The sequence below is a fragment of the Lissotriton helveticus genome, chromosome 5_1 (assembly GCF_964261635.1).
Source record: "Lissotriton helveticus chromosome 5_1, aLisHel1.1, whole genome shotgun sequence".
NCBI classification, from domain to species: Eukaryota; Metazoa; Chordata; class Amphibia; order Caudata; family Salamandridae; genus Lissotriton; species Lissotriton helveticus.
Window position 1 is genome coordinate 1931046166 of NC_136065.1, and position 23180 is coordinate 1931069345.

A 23180-nucleotide genomic window follows, 5' to 3' on the forward strand; every position below is an offset into this window, starting at 1 on the left:
GGCAGTGGTCATTAATTACTGTTGACGAGTCTATACGGTGGTTGTTCCTCCTTCTGGTTTCGTGCTGCCCGGTCGGGCGCTCTTCTGTTCCTATGTAAGCCACGTAAAAGGCCTCTATTACTATATGCCGGCTGCATATTCTACCTGCTTCAGCAGGGTAGTGGTTGATGCTATTGCCCCTCTTTACTTGCGTATCAAGAGGGAGAGAGAGGACTAGAAAGCTAGTCCGTATCCCCAGGGGTATCTATATATGTATCAACAAGGACTAGCTATTCGTGACTTGTGTGTCAGAACGCTATGACATGTACATTGGCACCTATAGGGTGTCTTCATGAAGCCCTCACCCACCAACCTAGTTGGTGGCATGCTTCATCATCGGGCTCACCCAGTGACACCTAATGTGTCCCGAGTGTGCTTCGACGCCTGATTACAGCGGAGCAGGTATTCTTACTGAGAGTGCAGTGTTGTGAAAAGTGAAGTGGGATTAAAACGGCTTGACAGGGGTCCCAATACCCGAGGGCTAATTAAATTTTAACAAATGGGCTCCTGTCAGCGGTTAAAAACAAGGCGGTGGGGATGTCACGGTGGCGAATTACGGCCTCCTACATCCAACGTGGGTCGACATGTTTCAGCCAGTGCCTTCTCTTAAATCTGGCTTTCCTCAGGACCGTATTTTTAAGTGTGGTGCAAATTAAAAAACAATTAAGTGAGTGTTGTGGACTATGTGTCGCACTCACTAAGGTGCTCGAAGTGTAAGAAGGGGATTCCCTCCTCAGGCATACCTGGATATACAACAAAGGAGACACATACATGACATATAGGCGAATGAGACGTTAGCATGTAGCACAAGTCAATTTAAAAGGTTGCCGTTTTATAGGGTGCAGCGTGGGGGGAAGGGCGCTACTGACGGCAAAAAGTGAAACAGTACTGGTGGTACTGTTCGTGGTAATACCCGGATTCTATGGGTAGTGGTGGTTCTAGAACACGGGTAAATTCACACACATTATGTGAAGAAAGGGCGTAAGGACAAAGTTCTCACGCTAACGATTTGTCCGCGATGCTTCCAGGAGTGGGTAGGTTAAGGAAATGACCCTGGGATACAAACGTGTGCCCACTGGCAGTTAGGGACCTGTATGGGAGAAGAAACGCTTACCAGGACGTAGTGTCGGTGGACCTGCATACTCACGACAGTCTCGGTCAGGACTTGCGGGATACCTGTGTGCCCTCCTCGCCCTCCGGAACCCGACTGCCGTTTGCGGTCTATTTTTTATAGGCATGTAAATGGCCAGCACCTGTGGTGAGAAGTGATAGAGAGGAAACTCGCACAGGCGCTGGGGGTGGGCGTATGCACGAGAGGGAGACAGGCTGAGTTGTAGGCGCATGCGCGGCGGAGTCCCGCTCTGTTATATGCAAATTGTTCCTTCCATGGGGGATGTGCCCGAATAATTTTAATTTGCAATCTTGCGCGCTAAAGCCTCTGATTAGTGGAACTATCTGAGATAAGAGTAAAACATAGTCATGCCCCGGCGATGTGTCGGCATATGTGTTGTTCACGCATGCGCGGTGGTGAACCGCTCTGTTGTATACATGTAGCTTCTTCCGTGGAGAATGTGGGACGGTGGCCTCATGTCTGCACGCAATAGTACATGGAGAGAGGAATGGCCCCAATGGCAATGTTGCGCGACAAAGCCTACGAAAGGTATCTGGGATATGTGTAAGACACTGTCAAGCCCCGGCGTTGTGCCGGTATCAGGAGTGGGATGAACCTGTTGGCTGAAGATGGCCGCAGGGGGAGTTGCTTACACACCAATAGGCGTTAGTATCAGTTCGGGGCACAGGGAGAAAATTATCAATATGCCTCTTATTAGTGATGGTTGGTAATGCTGTCTAGGATTTGAGCAGGCTATGGCTAAGCCAGGCGCTGTGCCGGTGTCAGGTGCCAGATGGCAGTGGGTGGTCACCATCAGTAACTGCACTCAGAGGTTACATGTAGGTGATGGGAGTGTCAGAGCCAGGCCATTCTGCAGGTGTTGGACACCAAGGTACAGGGGGGCTCGTGGGGAGGGTTGCATCGTGACAGGGGTCACAAAAGGGATTAGGAGGTGAGGGAGTTCCACGGGATGCCATAATTGAGGCCGTTTTTATGTGATGAAAGTCGGTAGATCCACCGTTGTTCATTGACTAGGAGTCTCCTCTCATTATCTTCCACCGTGTCTGGAAAATGTTCTATGATTGTCCAGCGTAGGTCATTGGGAGTGTGGTTGAGTCGAAGGAAATGGTCCGTTAGCTTACTCACATTTTTCTTACACCTAAGGGTGCTTCTATGTTCGACCAGTCTCGTGCGCACTTTGCGGGTGGTCATGCCGATGTAGCGCAGTCCACATGTGCATGTGAGCATGTAAATTGCATTGCGTGAGTTGCAGTTGGTGTGTGACCGCTGTGACCATGTTTTCCCGGGTTCCAAGTCCAGGGTCTTAGTGTGTTTTGTCAAGTGACACACACTGCAATCATTGCATGGGTAGTGACCTGTCACTTTAGGGAGCCCCCAAGCAGTGTGGATGGTGTTAGCTTCCATACTCATTTGTAGTCTGGGACGGGTGGAGACCAGTTGGTCCTTGAGGTTGGTGGATCTCTTGTAAGCAAACCGCGGTTTAGTCCATTTTCGATTCCCGGAATTGATAATCTTCCAGTTTTTTGGGATGATTTTGGCTACCTGGTTGGAGGCCGTGTTGTACGCGGTGACGCATGTTACTGGTTGTTCCTGAGTTTCTTTTAATGTAGTTTCGAGGAGAGCGTCTCTGTTCTGGTTCCTCGCTCTTTTGTTGGATTTTGCGATGATTGAAGGGGGGTAACCTCTGTCCCCCAGTTTTTTAGTTATGTCGCTGGCTTGTTTCTTGTAGTCTGAGATTTTGCTGCAGTTCCTGCGTATTCTCAGGAACTGGCCGTATGGGAGGTTCTCTTTCAAAGGTCTGGGGTGGAAGCTCTCGTAGCATAGCAAGGAGTTCCTGGAAGTGGGTTTATAGAACGTAGTGGTGGTGAGGTGTCCTTGGTTGGCTGTGATGGTCAGGTCTAGGAAATCCAATGTGGTTAAGCTAGACGTGCTTGTGAACTTTAAGTAAGGGTCTCTGTTGTTTAGCCATATTAGGAATTGGTCCAGGATGTTGGCCGGACCTTGCCAGATCAACAAGATGTCATCGATGTAGCGTCACCATTTTTTGATGTTGTTGAGAAAGGGGTTTGAGTCTGGCTTGATGTGGGTCTCCTCAAAGTGATGTACATATAGGCCTGCCACGCTGGGGGCAAAGACGCTGCCCATGGATGTCCCATTGGTTTGGAGATAGTAGGTGCCTTCGTACTCTAAGTAATTGTCTTTTAGAAATAGAGTAGCGCAGTCCATGATGAACTTCCTAGGGGTGTGGTGTGGCCAGGGGGTCTGTTCTAGGATGTCTCTGAGGACTTGAATGGTGGCGTCCTGTGGTAAGCTGGTGTAGAGACTTTCAAAGGAGGGGGCATTGTCCTCATGGACAAAAAAGATTACCACACCGAGTGCAAAAGACTGCTGAGTGACATCCGCAATTACAAGATCCTTGAGCGGGACCCAACCTAATCAAGAGAGCAAGCGACTCCGAGCACATTTCTAAACAAGAAGCGGAATACCTCTGTCCCAAGAAAATCAAAGTCCCATACTTTTACATCGTACCTAAGGTACACAAAGGAGTCACACCCCCGCTGGGGAGGCCTATAGTATCAGGCATCAATTCGCTCCTTGAACCCCTTTCACGTTACTGCGACCATTTCCTAAATCCACTTGTCCAGCAGACACCCACCTACATCAAAGATACCAAACACTTACTCAACCTCATCCAGGATGAACCTTTTGACACCAGTGTAGTGTAGTTCCTATTATCCCAATAGGCTCTGCGCATTGGAATAATATCTTCAATAGTATAGACGTAGGACTATACTAGGTCTTCTACTGACGATATTAGACTTAAAGTTATGTGTGTGCCAGCTAGCTCAGAGTTCACTAGAAACTTTCTCGAACAAGCAAGGAGGAGTTTAACCTCCCTGGATAGACAAGAAGGGATTTAGTTTCTGACAACCATAGAACATGACAACTTTGCTCTCCCCTAATCAAGAGTATATCTCTAGAGTCGTGTGAAAACAAAAGACAACTTATTTTACTCAGTCAGTACGTGCATTCTTAGTTTCACCAGCTTGTAGAGAAATAAGAGATGGGCGTGGTTCAATAAAAAGATGTTATTTATTGATCAGTCTCTTTTCTCGTACAAGAGAAAGGAATCGCTATTATCGCAATACTTATAGTTAAGTAAAGTGCATACAGTAAAAACAGAATTATAAAATAATACTGTAAAAGCATTTATATGGTTTCTTAGCCATATGATACTAAAATGGATAAAAGTTATATACATATATACATTTGACTAATCGTACTCAACTGGTGCTTCTAACTACGCCTACCCCGGTGTACCTGACCTAAGCCTAATACGTGGGTGGGAGTAGATAAGGAGTTTAAGTTAAGTTTGCTTTGCCAAGGATCTGATTCAAGAATTCTCTGTGAGGGGTTATTCAGTTCAGTACCTGGGATTTAGAAGGCTGGAGGGCTGGTATCTCAATCTCAGGACTCGATATCCCAGTTGCCCGCAAGGGCGGCTAGGAACGCCGGAGCTGGATTTCTCGGCAAGAGAAAAGGCAGCGACTCTCTCTCAGCGCGTCAAAAGGGAGGGGCGGCGTCCGTGGGCTTTTTCTGTATCAGCTGGGCTCCTCGGCAAGTATCGCTGCTCCAATCTCGTCACCACCGTGTCTTTGCTTAGGGCAATGTCGGTAATATTTATACCTGAAAGGTGCCGAGATTGACCTAAGGATGGACATAAATACGTCAATAAGGATGTCATAAGAACTGGTCGTTCGTACATTCTTTACTGGAGTTCTTGGTTAAATCAAAACAATAGCTGCGGGGGATTTCCCAGGTTGCTGGAGGTTTGATTTGTTTTGAGAACTCGGTATGCTTTCTATGGGGGCTGGGGGAATAGTGCTTGCCTAACGTGGTAGCATGCGCTATGACCTAATCAGAAAACAGGTTTCTGTGCCGTTGTATGGCCACTATTGATATATTAACCGGACAAGGGTCAGAAACAGGTATATTGGTACAGTTCCCATAGGAAATACATCACACCCACTCCACGGAATCTATGTCCATATTTACTAACCTAAGCATAGTAAACATAACTAATATTGCATGTGTATTCAAACCCGCCCAAAATACATTAATTTTCATTAAATTTGGATTAGCGTAATACATGAAAATGAATATAGTTACTGTATGCATTCAAGCAGTGTAATCATTCAAAGAGGATGCATTTTTATATCTGCACGAATGATTTGCGAAAATAACACATGAAATGGCTCTTAATACAGAAGAAAAAGTGCGAGTCCATTTCATCACATAGAAATACAATCGTATGTGTAAATAACCTAGAGTTCGAGGTAATGTCTCCTAGAGGTACCTAAAAATAGAAGTGTCTGTTCTCTAAGAATAGTTTACTTTAAGCAGAAGATAAGTGCCTGAAAGGTAAATATTTTGGATGTTTGGAGAACGTTCCTGTTTGCAGGAGCAGACTCGAAGAATTCTTAGTGGCTTTATTTTTAATTTTGAAGGCCAAATTCAGAGTTCAGGGAACGCTGTGTGCACGTTTGCTCAAAGTCATTCTTTCTGTTCTGGTGAAAACATCACGTCATTTAGATGTTAAAAAAAACAGTCAACAGCTTCTGGTGAGAGTTCGACAAGGTTGGAAAATGACGCTACCATGCAGTCATGAGCATGATTGCTTTCAGTGATGGCTTGATCAGCATAGCTGACAGATGGTCGTACCTGATCGATGCTGCTTTCATCTTGTACTTCACTACCCTTCAATCGCAGTGGTGAAGTCTCCACGAATGCCGTCATCAGGATTGGTAGCCGCTGGGGACAGCACAATGCATGAGCCTTAACTGGACTCAACAAAGTTTCTGCATCCAATGGCACTTCTGATTGTAGTGTGAGACAGGTGTCCAACACGCATTCTTCGCCGCATAGCAAGCACCTTAATACAGGCATAACATAGGTCTGCCACAAGGGTCTGAATGAAAGAAACCAAGTCATATTTAAATCGCGTAGCCGTGCTAATCCAAGGACTTTAGTTATGCGGTCCCGGTAGCGGATAGCTAGGATCGTTTCTTCCATTGTTGTTGGAGTCATGTCTGTGACACGGTTTGCCATATCGAAGCAAAAGTAGCAAAAATAGGACGCCTGCTACTAGTCCCAACAGGAGAGGTAGTCCGCCAAAGAGAGAATGGACGAAGTTTGGAAAAATACCCAGGATCGCTTTGAATGGTGTTAAAGCGCCTGAAAAAACTATCTTAAATACACTGGCGATACCACTGGTATCAGAAATATTTAAGATTTTGTTTAGTATTTCTGCGAAGTGTAGGGGGCTATTCGTTGATAGCAGTGAATGAATCTCTGCCGTTGTCCTTGCAACTTGGAGATCATACGTTTCTTTTGATGACGTCAATCTGGTTGGTGTCTGTAGGAGCACAGTCTTCATTCTGCTTAAAGTATCAATTCGAATAGAAGAGAAATTAAAACTGGGCCATAACCTTGCCTCCCTGTCTGGAGTATCGTTCGGGAACAATACTCTTTCACAGCACATGACCCTGGTAGTCACGCTCACGAGATAAGGTTTTCCGGGCATTAGGCTGCAACATCTGCTATCTACAATTAGAATGTAACTCCCGTTCGAGAGTCTCCTAAAGAATGGTTCTCTCCGTGTTGCAGGTGTGCCTAGCTGGTGACATGAAAGGTTATTTGAAGTCCCTTCACAGGCCCCATGCAAACTTAAACCCTGACACAGAAGTATACCACTTAGTGATTTTGCACAATTATTGCCACTAAGAAATACACTCTGTCCTTTGTTACTAACACAAGTGTGTGTATAGGGCAAGTCTCATGTCGACTTAATGTATCCTTTACCCAACCTTTCATACTGGCCTGCCTGTATATATTTTTGGCAGTATTGAAACTGGAAAGTTGTTATCGGAATATTTATTATCCCATGTATTATCCATTCAATGACAGGTCGTTCTGACATTGTCAATGGTAATCTCTCAAGTTTTTCAATGCTCAGAATTGTATAGTCAGCACCCTTCTGTGCCAAACTGATTTGTTTATCAGTAAGGTTAAAGATATTAAATAATGACGTTGTGTTGATTAAACGCCAAGGCACATAGCCTGAACGCAGATTTTGTAACGTCCAGCCAAGCTGTACAATAGAACGCAATTGAGACTGACCGTGTTGTAACATCAGTAAGTCTTGCTCTATTATATCGATTGCTGAAGACACAATACTGTCCAGTGAATATATTCTGGAGGACAGAGTCATTAACCCATTGTCTACAACAGAAAGTGATTTTTCCAAATTAACACGGTCAATTTCCCGTATTTTTTTCTGCTGTCTCAATTTGAGTCACTTTCCAAGCTTCATTATAAGCTGCATATATGGAGGCCGCTATGAAACGTTTTTGACGCTGTTTGCGGGGTCCCATAATGAAATCGCGCAAGTCAGCACCTTCTTTAAGTAAAGTTAGGTGTTGCTTAATTTCTGCCAGTGTGGATGTATGTAGCCATTGAAGGCAGAGCTTTCCCACACTGTAAGTAGTTACAATCCCTGGATGTTGTCTCTGGGAGTATCTTGGGTCTGGCCTGGTCAATGTGAAACCCTGTATTTTGTTCAGGAATCTGTCTTGACAGTTATTTGTGTCTGTGGGCCAGATCAACCATTGTTTCCATTCAGGATGTGTTCTGTTTTGGTTTAAAATACTGGTTACGTCTATCTCAACATCAGAGGTGCTATTACTATCCATAGTTGGCTTTGGAATAGACGGTTTGTTTAAGTCTTTGATTTTGGCTAGACCAAGACAGGTGGTCTGCTGAATTGTGTCATTCAAAAATATAATTTGTTCTGGGATCATGCAGGCTCTAAATAAAGATTCTATACCTTGTACTTGCCAATCTTTTGTGCCCCAGATCGTTTTCGTTTCAATGTTATCATTCCAGAAATCAAAACCAAATGTATTCATTTTTTCAAAAAATGAGTCTGAATATATGAATTTTGTGTTTGTAAGCATGGTTTTAACCCCTGTCTTATTTAACAATTTGAAATAGAATGTTTCTGCATTACTTGTGTTAAACCCTGAAAAGTATGAATATTTTTCATAAAATGTTTTTGAACTGCCTTTTGGTGGAGTTGCACAATGTTCCCATTGGTTAAAATTTAAAACATTTCTAGGCTGAGTAGATTTATGCAGATAATGGTTACCATAATGGTTATAGCAAAACATTTGATCGTAATTAGATGAACCTTGTAAATAATCATGTTCTGTAAATTTAGCTGACATCACTAGATCAGACATCATATCATTAATACTTTCAAAGTCCCAATCATCAGCGAATGTGCTTGGTTTTACAAAGTCACTTAATGAAATCTTAAATTGGTGTGGATACTTCAGGAGTTCAACCGGACCAAATATTTCATATTCAGTTTTGTCCCATGCTACCCCGCCGGGTATAGGATTGGCTGTGAAGTTTACAGACGAAAGTTCTCTTTTCTCGACGTGTGAAGATGTGTGTGGTTTAAGGACCAAGTTGATATTCTGGCTTGCTGTGTCCATTTTAGCATATTTCCCCTCAATGAAATGTCCCAAGCATAGTACCATGATGAGCCAAAGTATGAGGATAAATGCACCAAATGCCACCCAAATTTCAATTCATGGAGAAATCAGATAGGTTTCTTTCAGTTGATGAAAAAGTTTCTTTGCTTTGTCTTTAAAAGTTCTTTTTGTTGGATGATCGTCAGGTTCATTCAGATCTTCAGAAAAATCATCGAAATTGATGAAGTAGCCGGATGCCGTTCTGTCAATTGTTTCAATTGCATCTGGATTACTTTTTGTTTTTAGGATTTGCTTTGTTTCATTAGCATAGTCCGTTACATCATTGTAGAGTGCAGTTTCTTGATGTAAAGTTTTGATTTGGGTTTTAAGAGGTTCAAGTTCTATTGCTTTGTTGCATAGTCCTTGTTGGTTCACTGTAGATTTTTCAAATGTGATCAGTCTTTCAGTTGGAACCTCTGTGGATGTAGCAAACTTAGGTGTTCTACTACTTCTTGGGAGTCCACTTGGCCTACTACTTGTTATTGGCCACATGATTGTGGTTTAACCAGGTCGATGGATACAACTCGGTTCTCCTTTTTACCAGCAAGGGGCGGTAATACTACTGATCTCGTCCCGTTGACAGACAAGACAGGAACTGCTTTTCTGTAAGAAGGCCCAAATTCCTTCTTTACCGCGATCTTCTCTCTGACCAGATCCCCGATTTTTGGAATCCAGACAGGCCTTGCTGGGACAGGTGGTTTCTCTTCAGTGGTTGTTGGCTGTTGTTTCAACTTTATGTTGCTCAGGTCTCTTCTTGTTTCATTTAAGTCCTGTAAAATAGCCAAGCGATCTTTGATATCAAAGCATTTTTCTTTAACCACTGAAGTCTGACTATCTAAGTCCTGGACTAACATTCTAGTCCCAAACAATAGTTCGTACGGACTGAGACCTCTCAGAGAATTTCTTGGCAGTTTATTAAGACTACTTTGGACACTTATTAAATGTTTGACCCACCCAGCTCCCGAACCTAATACCTTTGCTGTTATCGATTGCTCTATGCCTTGGTTTTTTCTTTACACCATCCTGTTTCCCTCAGGAAGGAAGTGAGAAGAGTCCCGCAATGCAATGCTCATCCTTGCCAAGCACCCTCCCCCAAGCTTTTTTGGAGCTAAAGGAAAGATTTTGGTCAGGACGTAGCCTGCTTCTAGCATATATGCCATTATAGACTCGCAAATCTTTTTATAACAGTTCAGACGTCAGCCGAAAGTTGGGGTCTACATTACAAGTGAAAAATAGTCTCTACGTGTTAATAAGACGCATTATTCATACTGGGTGAGTTAATGTTGTTAGCTTATTCCTTATTGAGAAAAAAGCCGTGGGAATACACCGTTTCGTTCAGCACTGTGATCTCTGTTGCAGTTTGAACAGTTTTTTGCGAATAGGTGTTGGTCCAGACTCATTCCTGGCCACCAGTATGTTGATTGTAATTCTACTAGAGAATCCTTAATTGTGCGATGTCTAAGACCCTCGCCAATATGTGCGTCTACTATTAACAAGACTCTCCTGTTCATATTTGGAATCACTCTATCCCCCACTCCAGGGATTCGAGCAAAAGGAACGGAGTTTGCATCGATTATGTATGTATAATTGAGTGGATAGTTGATCGGTAAAGCTGAGCAATCGCCTTTTGATGACGTTTTCACTGCCAGCACTGTTTCACCGTCAATGTATTTTACTGAACGCTTTTTTGTAGCTACGGAAGCCGATTTAGTTGCTACCGCTGTGGCTGTCTCAGCCAATGAATTCCCTGCAACGTGAACGCCATCAAGTTGATGACTCAGTGAATGTATCACGTGAGTTTTTGGTAGTTCTTTCTGTAAAAGAACTACTTGTTCCCAAAGCGATTTCTGCTTTATTGTTGCACCTGTGTCATCTTTGTAACCGTTTTGAATATATTTCTGTAAATCGTTATTGTATGATTTGACGCAGTAATACGAATCGCACACTATAAGTGTCGGGAATTCGCGATCTGCATTATCTAGCGCCATTTTTAACGCTATTATTTCAGTTTGTTGTTCTGAGTTATTTTCCACTGAGTGTGTTTTTGTAAAAAAAGGTCTCATTTTACCTCCGCGCCATACGTCTTTTACAATCTCGCATGTGGCGTTGTACGCTTGCTCTCCCCATACTGAGGGTTGAGCATGTCCGTCTGTATAGATTACACAGGCGTACTGTCGTAAAGGTAGAATGTCGATTGGCAGAGGATATTCTCTCTCATATTCTAGATATTTTAATTCATTAATTTCTGGATCAAAATAGTATTTTATTTTGTCTGTAGCAACAGAATTTACCCACTGTATCCATTCTGGATTCAGAGCCGTTGTTGGTAAGTTACATGGGGTTGTTAATGCCTCAAAAGCTGATTCTGCTGTTCTGACTGTAATACGTCTACCGTCAGCTTGGTATTTTTCTCTTGCTACAGCTGTTTGAACTGCATGAACAATGTTTTCTTTATATTATCCCTATTTCTAAGGTTGTATTTTTTCACAGAGGGCTCCCTTTGGGGAGACTTGCGTCCTTGGTCCGGAGATCTTTCTCTCTGCCGAGGAGACCTTCCTCTGGTTTGGAATCTTTTTTCTTTAGGAGTTGATTGTTTATTTCCATCCCAGCTCTTTTTTTGAGTGTTTAGATTATTTTTCATAAATATTTTTTCAGGATTTTCAATTAGTTGGGGTTTCACAGGTATTCCACCCAAACTATCTCTTCCTAGTTCTTCATAGGATTTTTCTATGATTCTGGCAATTTTAAATGGTTGGTCTGCTATATCTGTCTCTTTCAACCTCTGGCGGATCGCCACATTTGCTGCTTCTCCCTTTATATTGGCTAGTAATATTGCCGAGACCTGCTTGAAGTCTTTTAGTAATTTCATACCAAGAGTTAAGGCAGGTTCTGGACCGTATTCATCTTGAATTTGTTTTAGCACATCTGGTATTACTGACATGGATGGAACACCATGTGTTTTTGTGTAAACGGAAGCAAAGACTGTACCCCAAGTGTCACAGTCCTCCACGTGTGGTGCGATTCCCATTGGAAGACAGATAGTCAGAATCCTGTGTTTATCTACAGGGGTGGTGTCTGGAAACACCGCCTCTATTTGAGTAATTTTTTGTGCTAACCAGAATGGAATTTGTTCCCGTTTTGCGGGTACTTTACCTAAACAGGACTGTATGTTCTGTGGTGTAATTTTATTTGTGTTCCCCTGATGAGGGGTCAGCTGTGGAATTTTAATAGCTGGTTGGACTGTTGAAGTCCGCATTATATATTGGACTAATTGTCTGTGTATTTTAATCAGTTGTTTTAGCTGTGCTAAAAGATCTGGTGCAGACATTTCTTCAATGTCTGGATGTGGTGTGTATCCGGCTAGGACCGGCCACGTTGCTCCTGGTCTACCTAGTGGACCGAGCCTGGTGATGTGATTATTATGTTTTAGGGCGCCATTAAACCAGAGCAGGTGCTCTTGGTATTTGAGTGATATCTCCACTTCCTCGAAAGGAGTGTAGATATCCGGTGGTTCCTCTATTTTATAATAGTGGAACTCTTTTGTTACAGCGTTTGCTGCTGGAAAGTTAATCCATGAGTAGAATACCTCTGTCTGCCGATATTCGTGTGCCTCAATTACGACTATGACTGTACCACCTCTTGGTGTCAGTCCATTTTCTATAAGTTTTAACGTTATAGTTTTCCTTATGTTGACCGGGATTAGTATTGCCTCCGGGTCTTGCTGTAGGAGACTATTGTCATCCGCTAGGAGTTGAGCTGCTACTCTAGCTGCCTCCCTATCTTCTTCAATTTCTGACATTTTACTGTCAGGAAGGTTATTTTGTTTATTTGCAGATCAGGTTTCTATGGAAACAAAGATTAGATGCACAATATTTTGGAACAGTGTATCTTTCAACGTTGAATAAACCAAGAACCATACATAGGAGTCTCCTCCTACGAAGTTTGGCGGATTTAACCTTTCACCCACTCCAGACATCTTTGGAGTATTATGGGAAAAGGGGTCTGTGTGAAAAAGCACGACTGAGTTACTCTAATGTCTTGCGTTAGATTTATCGCCTATCCAAACGGTTGGGCGCCATGTAGTGTAGTTCCTATTATCCCAATAGGCTCTGCGCATTGGAATAATATCTTCAATAGTATAGACGTAGGACTGTGGTTAACTAGGTCTTCTTCTGACGATATTAGACTTAAAGTTATGTGTGTGCCAGCTAGCTCAGAGTTTACTAGAAACTTTCTCGAACAGGCAAGGAGGAGTTTAACCTCCCTGGATAGACAAGAAGGGATTTAGTTTCTGACAACCATAGAACATGACAACTTTGCTCTCCCCTAATCAAGAGTATATCTCTAGAGTCGTGTGAAAACAAAAGACAACTTATTTTACTCAGTCAGTACGTGCATTCTTAGTTTCACCAGTTTGTAGAGAAATAAGAGATGGGCGTGGTTCAATAAAAAGATGTTATTTATTGATCAGTCTCTTTTCTCGTACAAGAGAAATGAATCGCTATTATCGCAATACTTATAGTTAAGTAAAGTGCATACAGTAAAAACAGAATTATAAAATAATACTGTAAAAGCATTTATATGGTTTCTTAGCCATATGATACTAAAATGGATAAAAGTTATATACATATATACATTTGACTAATCGTACTCAACTGGTGCTTCTAACTACGCCTACCCCGGTGTACCTGACCTAAGCCTAATACGTGGGTGGGAGTAGATAAGGAGTTTAAGTTAAGTTTGCTTTGCCAAGGATCTGATTCAAGAATTCTCTGTGAGGGGTTATTCAGTTCAGTACCTGGGATTTAGAAGGCTGGAGGGCGGGTATCTCAATCTCAGGACTCGATATCCCAGTTGCCCGCAAGGGCGGCTAGGAACGCCGGAGCTGGATTTCTCGGCAAGAGAAAAGGCAGCGTCTCTCTCTCTCAGCGCGTCAAAAGGGAGGGGCAGTGTCCGTGGGCTTTTTCTGTATCAGCTGGGCTCCTCGGCAAGTATCGCTGCTCCAATCTCGTCACCACCGTGTCTTTGCTTAGGGCAATGTCGGTAATATTTATACCTGAAAGGTGCCGAGATTGACGTAAGGATGGACATAAATACGTCAATAAGGATGTCATAAGGTCAGAGGTGTGGCGCCGCGGCCAGGGCGACTGACTCCGGAATCTGGGGATCACGGTTCGATCCCCGGCACCGGCGGCAGATTAGCCCAGCACCATGTGACTCTGGGCAATAGCTTGCTTAATCTTCCCGACGGCCCCCAGCGCCTAGAGACCCTAACGGGTGATTGTGCGCTTTACAAATGTGGATATTATTATTATTATTATTATTATTATTATTATTATTATAAGAACTGGTCGTTCGTACATTCTTTACTGGAGTTCTTGGTTAAATCAAAACAATAGCTGCGGGGGATTTCCCAGGTTGCTGGAGGTTTGATTTGTTTTGAGAACTCGGTATGCTTTCTATGGGGGCTGGGGGAATAGTGCTTGCCTAACGTGGTAGCATGCGCTATGACCTAATCAGAAAACAGGTTTCTGTGCCGTTGTATGGCCACTATTGATATATTAACCGGACAAGGGTCAGAAACAGGTATATTGGAACAGTTCCCATAGGAAATACATCACACCAGCACCCAATTACTAGACGGGTTAGACATTGAAAGTCTCTACACCAGCTTACCACAGGACGCCACCATTCAAGTCCTCAGAGACATCCTAGAACAGACCCCCTGGCCACACCACACCCCCAGGAAGTTTATCATGGACTGCGCTACTCTAGCCCTAAAAGACAATTACTTCGAGTACGAAGGCACCTACTATCTCCAAACCAATGGGACATCCATGGGCAGCGTCTTTGCCCCCAGCGTGGCAGGCCTATATGTACATCACTTTGAGGAGACCCACATCAAGCCAGACTCAAACCCCTTTCTCAACAACATCAAAAAATGGCGACGCTACATCGATGACATCTTGTTGATCTGGCAAGGTTCGGCCAACATCCTGGACCAGTTCCTAACATGGCTAAACAACAGAGACCCTTACTTAAAGTTCACAAGCACGTCTAGCTCACCCACATTGGATTTCCTAGACCTGACCATCACAGCAACCAAGGACACCTCACCACCACTACGTTCTATAAACCCACTTCCAGGAACTCCTTACTACGCTACGAGAGCTTCCACCCCAGACCTTTGAAAGAGAACCTCCCATACGGCCAGTTCCTGAGAATACGCAGGAACTGCAGCAAAATCTCAGACTACAAGAAACAAGCCACCGACTTAACTAAAAAACTGGGGGACAGAGGTTACCCCCCTTCAATTTATTTTATTTATTTATTTTGAAGCTTATAAAGCGCACGGCTACCCCCGACAGGGGTGTCCCGGTGCTGCAGACAGCCGATAACCAGAGAGATTCAGTGGGAGCTAGTATTTGGAAAATAGCCAGGTCTTGAGTTTCCTCCGACACAAAGATTCGGTAGGGAGAGATCTGAGCTCCAGCGGAAGGTCATTCCACAATTTGGACATGGCCACCGCAAAGGCCCGGCCCCCCGTTCGTGCAAGGCTGAAGCGAGGAGTGTACATCAAGCGAAGATGGTTCGATCTCAGGTCGCGTACAGATTGCGTGATCTTGAGTCTGTGCCTCAGGTATGCCGGGCCTCGGCCATTAAGAGCCCTAAAGGCAATGACTAGAGACTTGAATTGTAGACATAGACTCACTGGTAACCAGTGCAATGCGGCCAGGAATGGAGTAATAGAGTGTCGGTAAGGAATATTACCCCCCTTCAATCATCGCAAAATTCAACAAAATAGCGAGGAACCAGAACAGAGACGCTCTCCTCGAAACTACGTTAAAAGAAACTCAGGAACAACCAGTAACATGCGTCACCACGTACAACACGGCCTCCAACCAGGTAGCCAAAATCATCCAAAAAAACTGGAAGATTATCAATTCCGGGAATCGAAAATGGACTAAACCGTGGTTTACTTACAAGAAATCCACCAACCTCAAGGACCAACTGGTCTCCACCCGTCCCAGACTACAAACGAGTATGGAAGCTAACACCATCCACACTGCTTGGGGGCTCCCTAAAGTGACAGGTCACTTCCCATGCAATGATTGCAGTGTGTGTCACTTGACAAAACACACTAAGACCCTGGACCTGGAACCCGGGAAAACATGGTCACAGCGGTCACACACCAACTGCAACTCACGCAATGTGATCTACATGCTCACATGCACATGTGGACTGCGCTACATCGGCATGACCACCCGCAAAGTGCGCACAAGACTGGTCGAACATAGAAGCACCATTAGGTGTAAGAAAAATGTGAGTAAGCTTACGGACCATTTCCTTCGACTCAACCACACTCCCAAAGACCTACGCTGGACAATCATAGAACGTTTTCCAGACACCGGGGAAGATAATGAGAGGAGACTCCTAGTCAAGGAACAATGGTGGATCTACTGACTTTCATCACATAAAAACGGCCTCAATTATGCCATCCCGTGGAACTCCCTTAATCCCTTTATGTGACCCCTGTCACGATGCAACCCTCCCCACGAGCCCACCTGTACCTTGGTGCCCAACACCTGCAGAATGGCCTGGCTCTGACACTCCCATCACCTACATGTAACCTCTGAGTGCAGTTACTGATGGTGACCACCCACTGCCATCTGGCACCTGACACCGGCACAGCGCCTGGCTTAGCCATAGCCTGCCCAAATCCTATACAACCATCACTAATAAGAGGCATATTGATGATTTTCACCCTGTGCCCCGAACTGATACTAACGCCTATTGATGTGTAAGCAACTCCCCCCGCGGCCATCCTCAGCCAACGGGTTCATCCCACTCCTGATACCGGCACAACGCCGTGGCTTGACAGTGTCTTACACATATCCCAGATACCTTTCGTAGGCTTTATCGCGCAACATTGCCAATGACCTTCATTGGGGCCATTCCTCTCTCCATGTACTGTTGCGTGCAGACATGAGGCCACCGTCCCACATTCTCCACGGAAGAAGCTACATGTATACAACAGAGCGGTTCACCACCGCGCATGCGCGAACAACACATATGCCGACATCGCCGGGGCAAGACTATGTTTTACTCGTATCTCAGATAGTTTCACTAATCAGAGGCTTTAGCACGCAAGATTGCAAATTTAAATTATTCGGGCACATCCCCCATGGAAGGAACAATTTGCATATAACAGAGCGGGGCTCCGCCGCGCATGCGCCTACAACTCAGCCTGTCTCCCTCTCGCGCATGCGCCCACCCCCAGCGCCTGTGCGAGTCTCCTCTCGATCACTTCTCACCACAGGTGCTGGCCATTTACATGCCTATAAAAACGGACCGCAAACGGCAGTCGGGTTCCGGAGTGCGAGGAGGGCACACAGGTATCATGCAGGTCCTGAACGAGACTGTCGTGAGTATGCAGGTCCACCGACACTACGTCCTGGTAAGCGTTTCTTCTCCCACACAGGTCCCTAACTGCCAGTGGGCACAGGTTTGTATTCCAGGGTCATTTCCTTAACCTACCCACTCCTGGAAGCATCATGGACAAATCGTTAGCGTGAGAACTTTGTCCTAACGCCCTTTCTTCACATAATGTGTGTGAATTTACCCGTGTTCTAGAACCACCACTACCCATAGAATCCAGGTATTACCATGAAAAGTACCACCAGTACTGTTTCACTTTTTGCCGTCAGTAGAGCCCTTCCCCCCACGCTGCACCTTATAAAACTGCAACATTTTAAATTGACTTGTGCTACATGCTAACGTCTCATTCGCCTATATGTCATGTATGTGTCTCCTTTATTGTATGCCCAGGTATGCCTGAGGAGGGACTTAGAGCACCTTAGTGAGTGCGACACATAGTCCACAACACTCACTTAATTCTTTTTTAATTTGCACCACACTTAAAAATACGGTCCTGAGGAAAGCCACATTTAAGAGAAGGCACTGGCTGAAACATGTCGACCCACGTTGGATGTAGGAGGCCGTAATTCGCCACCGTGACATCCCCACCGCCTTGTTTTTAACCGCTGACAGGAGCCCATTTATTAAAGTTTAATTAGCCCTCGGGTATTGGGACCCCTGTCAAGCTGTTTTAATCCCACTTCACTTTTCACAACACTGCACTCTCAGTAAGAATACCTACTCCGCTGTAATCAGGCGTCGAAGCACACCCGGGACACATTAGGTGTCACTGGGTGGGCCCGATGATGAAGCATGCCACCAACTAGGTTGGTGGGTGAGGGCTTCATGAAGACACCCAATTGGTGCCAATGTACATGTCTTAGCGTTCTGACACACAAGTCACGAATAGCTAGTCCTTGTTGATACATATATTGCCCCTCTTTACCCTTTTGGGACTGGGTGTGCGTTTGGCGTGCTTCTTGTTTTGCTGGCTATCTCCAATGCATTGTTCAGGTTCTGGCTTGCCGTTGGGCTTTTGCCACCGGCACTTTCGGCCTCCTTTTATAACTGGTCTATTAGGCGCTGGTTGCATCTCTTCCAATTCATTCCAAGCTTGAGTTAATGCACTTTTGTGTGCCATTTAGTGGAGAGTGCTCCTTCTCTCTCTCTCTCTCTTTCTTCTGGGGATCATACCGTTATACCTGTCATTTTTATACTGGTACGGTGTGGCGCCTTTTTGGCATGTTGTCAGATATCTTCTATCCTGTGACTTCTGCTCTTCGAGCTGCTAAGGTTGCTGTCAGACTGTTCTGCCAAAGTTTTTCCCCTTTATCTGTCACCCTGTTGCCGGATCACATGCCTGGCGCTTTCTGTTGTTCTGTGGCAGAATCGCCTCCCTTTTGGGGTATGGTTATGGTGTCTATTCTAAGTTAAGGAATCTGCGACTAGATGTCTCTATCAGATGTATGAGTTACTTACCTTTGGTAACGATGTATCTGGTAGAGACGTTGTCTAGCCGCAGATTCCTTAACGCCCACCCAGCCTCCCCGTTCTGCAAGGACCTTTTCTGGTAGTGTTCTCCTCTGGCCTCTTCTGTTACCATTGGGTTTATCTTCAGGGGGTACAGGTTGGTGCACCCCCCTGGGTGCTTTCATATACCGTTGACCTCTGCTGAGGGACTTCTTTTCTGTTATATGGTACCTTTCATTCAAGGGAAGGTTTGTTTTCCCTTAAGTCTGCTCTACTGCCTCTAGTTCCTGGTCTTCTCGTGGTCATCCTCTTTGAGGGTCGGTTGTGCTCTGTTTCTTACCTCTGTTTTTAGATGGCAAGGGCCAGTCTTCTCTTTCTTCCTACAGTGGACTGTTGTTCTTTCTGTGTTCTGTCCTTACTGGACGGCACAGTTCCACAGGGTACTATCGGTCTATTTCTGCCCATTGTGATGTTCTTCTCTTGTTGCACTTGGGAAGGGGACTCCGCTTGGCTTACGGGGCTCTTTCTCACGGTCTTCACTTATATGTTTAGGCGGTGTCTATTCCGTCTTTGGGATGGTATCTTCCTCCATTTTTCTTCTTTATTCACGGAATTTTCATTCCTCGCACACTGTTCCCATACTTTCACAGTTTTTAGTTGGTGGCTCCGCGTTGTGCAGCGGAAAAGTTTCTCCGAAGAAAACAGATGTCAGTGCGCCGGGAGGGACTTCCGCTGACGTCACGTACGAGGACGACGTCAGGGCGGGGTTGTGTGGCGCTGTCCCCCGGCACGCAGAGGTGCTGTTGCAAAAAAATTCCGGCTCCAGTCTCACGCCTGGGGATATTCTAAGTTAAGGAATCTGCGGCTAGACAACGTCTCTACCAGATACATTGTTACCGAAGGTAAGTTACTCGTACGTTGGCCGCTATATGGCGGCCCAATAAAAGTATCCCTTTTATTGGGCTATATCTTACATAGTTAGATGTAAGGAATATCAACAAAATGTTTACTGAGTTTAAGTAGTTTCATAATAGACCTCTTCCCTTAGAGTTGGACAGTGTTTACATAGACATGTCCATAAAATGTGCACAGACCTTGCGTAGTTAAACAATAGAACTTTCTCTCAGATTTTGTCTTTTACACTAACAGATAGGGCTACCACCAATTAGATTTGAACAGAAGTGCCCCTTAGAGTTTGATCGTGCATGTACACCAGGGATATCCCATAGATCCCACATATCCAGGTATTTGATTTGTCTACCACTGAGATGTACATTGGTCTTATTATAGGTCCGTTAGTCTAGGTCTTCGTTGTTTCTGGATAAACGTGCAGGGTGAAGCCTTAGGAAGAATAGGATCTCATACATTTAAAGACCATGTGGGTAACGTCATAGACCGCAAAGCTGTCCACTCAAGTTTAATGGTCCAGCTGAATGGCTTGTTAGATGGCAGAACTATAACGAATATTTGAACACATCTTAAACGATGGCAACTTCGCCAGCAGGGCAATGTTCAGTCTTCTATACTCTTTGTCTGCCCATCTTTATTTTTGTTGTTCCCCTACACTGTTTTTCCATCTTTAATGTCCACGCTTGCCAACTGCTTTTCTGCACTGTCATTCAGTTCTCCATATCTCAGCAGTCCTACTTCTATTCCTTCCCTTTACTTTTTTGCACTCAATATGATTATTTTTCATTTTCAACAGCTATGTTGCTACTCTCCGTCCTTACTTCAAATTCGATTACTGTTCGCCCAAACTCCAACTCCTCACAGCACTCAGAAGTGATTAACGCAAGATATTAGAGCTATAGAAAGTCACCAAACTAAATTTGTTTAAATCAAAGGCTTGATTTAGAGTTTGGGCAGCAGATTTTCTATCTTCCATTGCAGCGGATTTCCCCCCAATGCCAGGAAGATGGCGTACAATGTAGAGTCCACACTCCACCCCTGCAGAATGTTAAGAGGCATTTCTCAGTCTCCCATATTTCAGAAATATTCACTGGCTTTGGCGTAACGGGGCCTCTCTGAAACGTTTGGGGGACGCTGGATGGTCGGGGGCCCTCGGCGCTGCAGGGGCTGCACTGGCCTGTGGTACACCCCTGAATCGGAGATCTTTTCCACCCGACACTTTTGCCAGTGCCATTTGACAGCTTCCTTTGTTAGTCGACTCCAAATGCTGGTTATCAGCCGGGTAGGAATCCCTCATCTCAGAATTTAGACTCCGCCGAATAAGGTGGTAAACTGCATCACTCCCGGCGGAATCACCGCTTCATGTTGCTGTTGGTGCAGCCAAGGGCGTCACATCCTTCAAAACTCGGCGGACGTCCCTGCAAAGTCGCGGACAAAGAATCACCCGGTTTCATAGCGGAATCGCTGTCACCCGCCTAAGAAGCCCTCGAAATATCACTTCTGCCCGTTAAGTATTTCCCATGTGCAGCCACCAGGGGTCGATGTGTACTGTGAAATCAGTGTCGCGTGGAGCAGACGAGTGCCGTCCACTACTTGAACCATCGAGGAGGCCTGCTTACTACTTCTGCGTAAGGGGCTTTGTTCCTTTTTTGTAGTATAAACGCCTTCCAGCTTCAGAAATACCAAGTGAAAGTTCACCAGCGTTTTGCACGAGGGTGTATCTTCCAGAGACTGATATCTATCCCTGATGTTCACAAACGATTAACGTTGCACTCCCTATTTGGGGCTGGCCTAGCTCTCAGCCTCCCTATAGTGCAGCAGCATCGAAATAATGGTCCCCTCGATATTCTGCAAGGGTGCAAAACGAAATTGACAATGTTGTCACTAGAAATAAGTGACATGGGGATTACCCGTCTCTCCTCTCGCTCAGCCTTTGAGGCTCTGGACGCGCCCTGGTACCTGAATGCCCGGATGAAATTCTAAGAAAAAAGGCCGGCGAAGGGCTGAAACCTCTCGCTGAATTGTCACCGCGACTGCTTGATGTAAATCACATGAAATGCATCGTTTTCATAATTGTTATAGACGGATAAACGGGCTGCCGCGGCTATCTTGTGTTTAGCTGAAGGGAGATGTGTATTTCTGGGGGCTGGGGGAGCTTTCTCAAGAAGGGACTGCCGGATGGGGCGTTTGATGACCGTGTTGATTGTGTTTCCTGTGTTCCGCGCCTCCACGGTGCCTACCCCCGCCCCCCTATTTCTTGCCATAACATGACATTGCTCGCTATTGCAGGTGAACCACTCGCCCAGCTTCTCGACAGACTCTCGGCTGGACAGAGAGGTGAAGGACGCCCTGCTGTACGACACACTGGTCCTCATCAACCTGGGAGCCTGCAGCAAGAAGAAGGTTCTGGAAGAGGAGAGGCAGAGAGTGAGGGAGCGGCTGAACGCCTCGGGCACCTCAAAGGAGAGCAGGTACAGTCTCTGGTCCGACTGAGCAGAGACCGTCTAAGGCTCAGCTCCCTCAGGGTTATACATCTCCTCCCGGCTCAGCCCAGCTCAGCTTACTCAGGGTTACACACCTCACCCAGGCTCAGCTCCCCCAGGGTTACACACCTCACCCAGGCTTAGCTTCCTCAGGGTTATACACCTCACCCTGGCTCAGCACCCTCAGGGTTATACAACTCACACTAGCTCAGCTCCCTCAGGGTTATACACCTCACCGGCTCAGGTCCCTCAGGGTTATACATCTCCTCCCGGCTCAGCCCAGCTCAGCTTACTCAGGGTTATACACCTCACCCAGGCTCAGCTCCCCCAGGGTTACACACCTCACCCAGGCTTAGCTTCCTCAGGGTTATACACCTCACCCTGGCTCAGCACCCTCAGGGTTATACAACTCACACTAGCTCAGCTCCCTCAGGGTTATACACCTCACCGGCTCAGCTCCCTCAGGGTTATACATCTCCTCCCGGCTCAGCCCAGTTCAGCTTACTCAGGGTTATACACCTCACCCAGGCTCAGCTCCCCCAGGGTTACACACCTCACCCATGCTCAGCTTCCTCAGGGTTATACACCTCACCCTGGCTCAGCACCCTCAGGGTTATACAACTCACACTAGCTCAGCTCCCTCAGGGTTATACACCTCACCGGCTCAGCTCCCTCAGGGTTATACACCTCATCTCGGCTCAGCTCCCTCAGGGTTATACACCTCATCTCGGCTCAGCTCCCTCATGGTTATACCCCGCACCCCGGCTCAGCTCCCTCAGGGTTATACACCTCACCTGGCTCAGCTTCCTCAGGGTTATACACCTCACCCTGGCTCAGCACCCTCAGGGTTATACAACTCACACTAGCTCAGCTCCCTCAGGGTTATACACCTCACCGGCTCAGCTCCCTCAGGGTTATACACCTCATCTCGGCTCAGCTCCCTCATGGTTATACACCGCACCCCCGCTCAGCTCCCTCAGGGTTATACACCTCACCTGGCTCAGCTTCCTCAGGGTTATACACCTCACCCTGGCTCAGCCCCCTAAGGGTTATACATCTCACCCCAGCTCAGCTCCCTCAGGGTTATACACCTCACACCAGCTCAGCTCCCTCAGGGTTATACACCTCACA

At 45.6% G+C, this 23180-nt stretch overlaps 1 protein-coding gene across 3 annotated transcripts in view; it reads left to right on the plus strand.

Moving 5' to 3' along the window:
• TTLL6 (tubulin tyrosine ligase like 6) overlaps positions 1-23180 on the plus strand; it is a 533521-nt gene that overhangs the window by 333411 nt on the left and 176930 nt on the right. For all 3 annotated transcript variants that reach the window (XM_078641428.1, XM_078641430.1, XM_078641429.1), the window contains one exon: positions 21856-22037. In XM_078641428.1, the coding sequence (XP_078497554.1) occupies positions 21856-22037 (182 nt within the window). The remainder of the gene's footprint in view (positions 1-21855; positions 22038-23180) is intronic.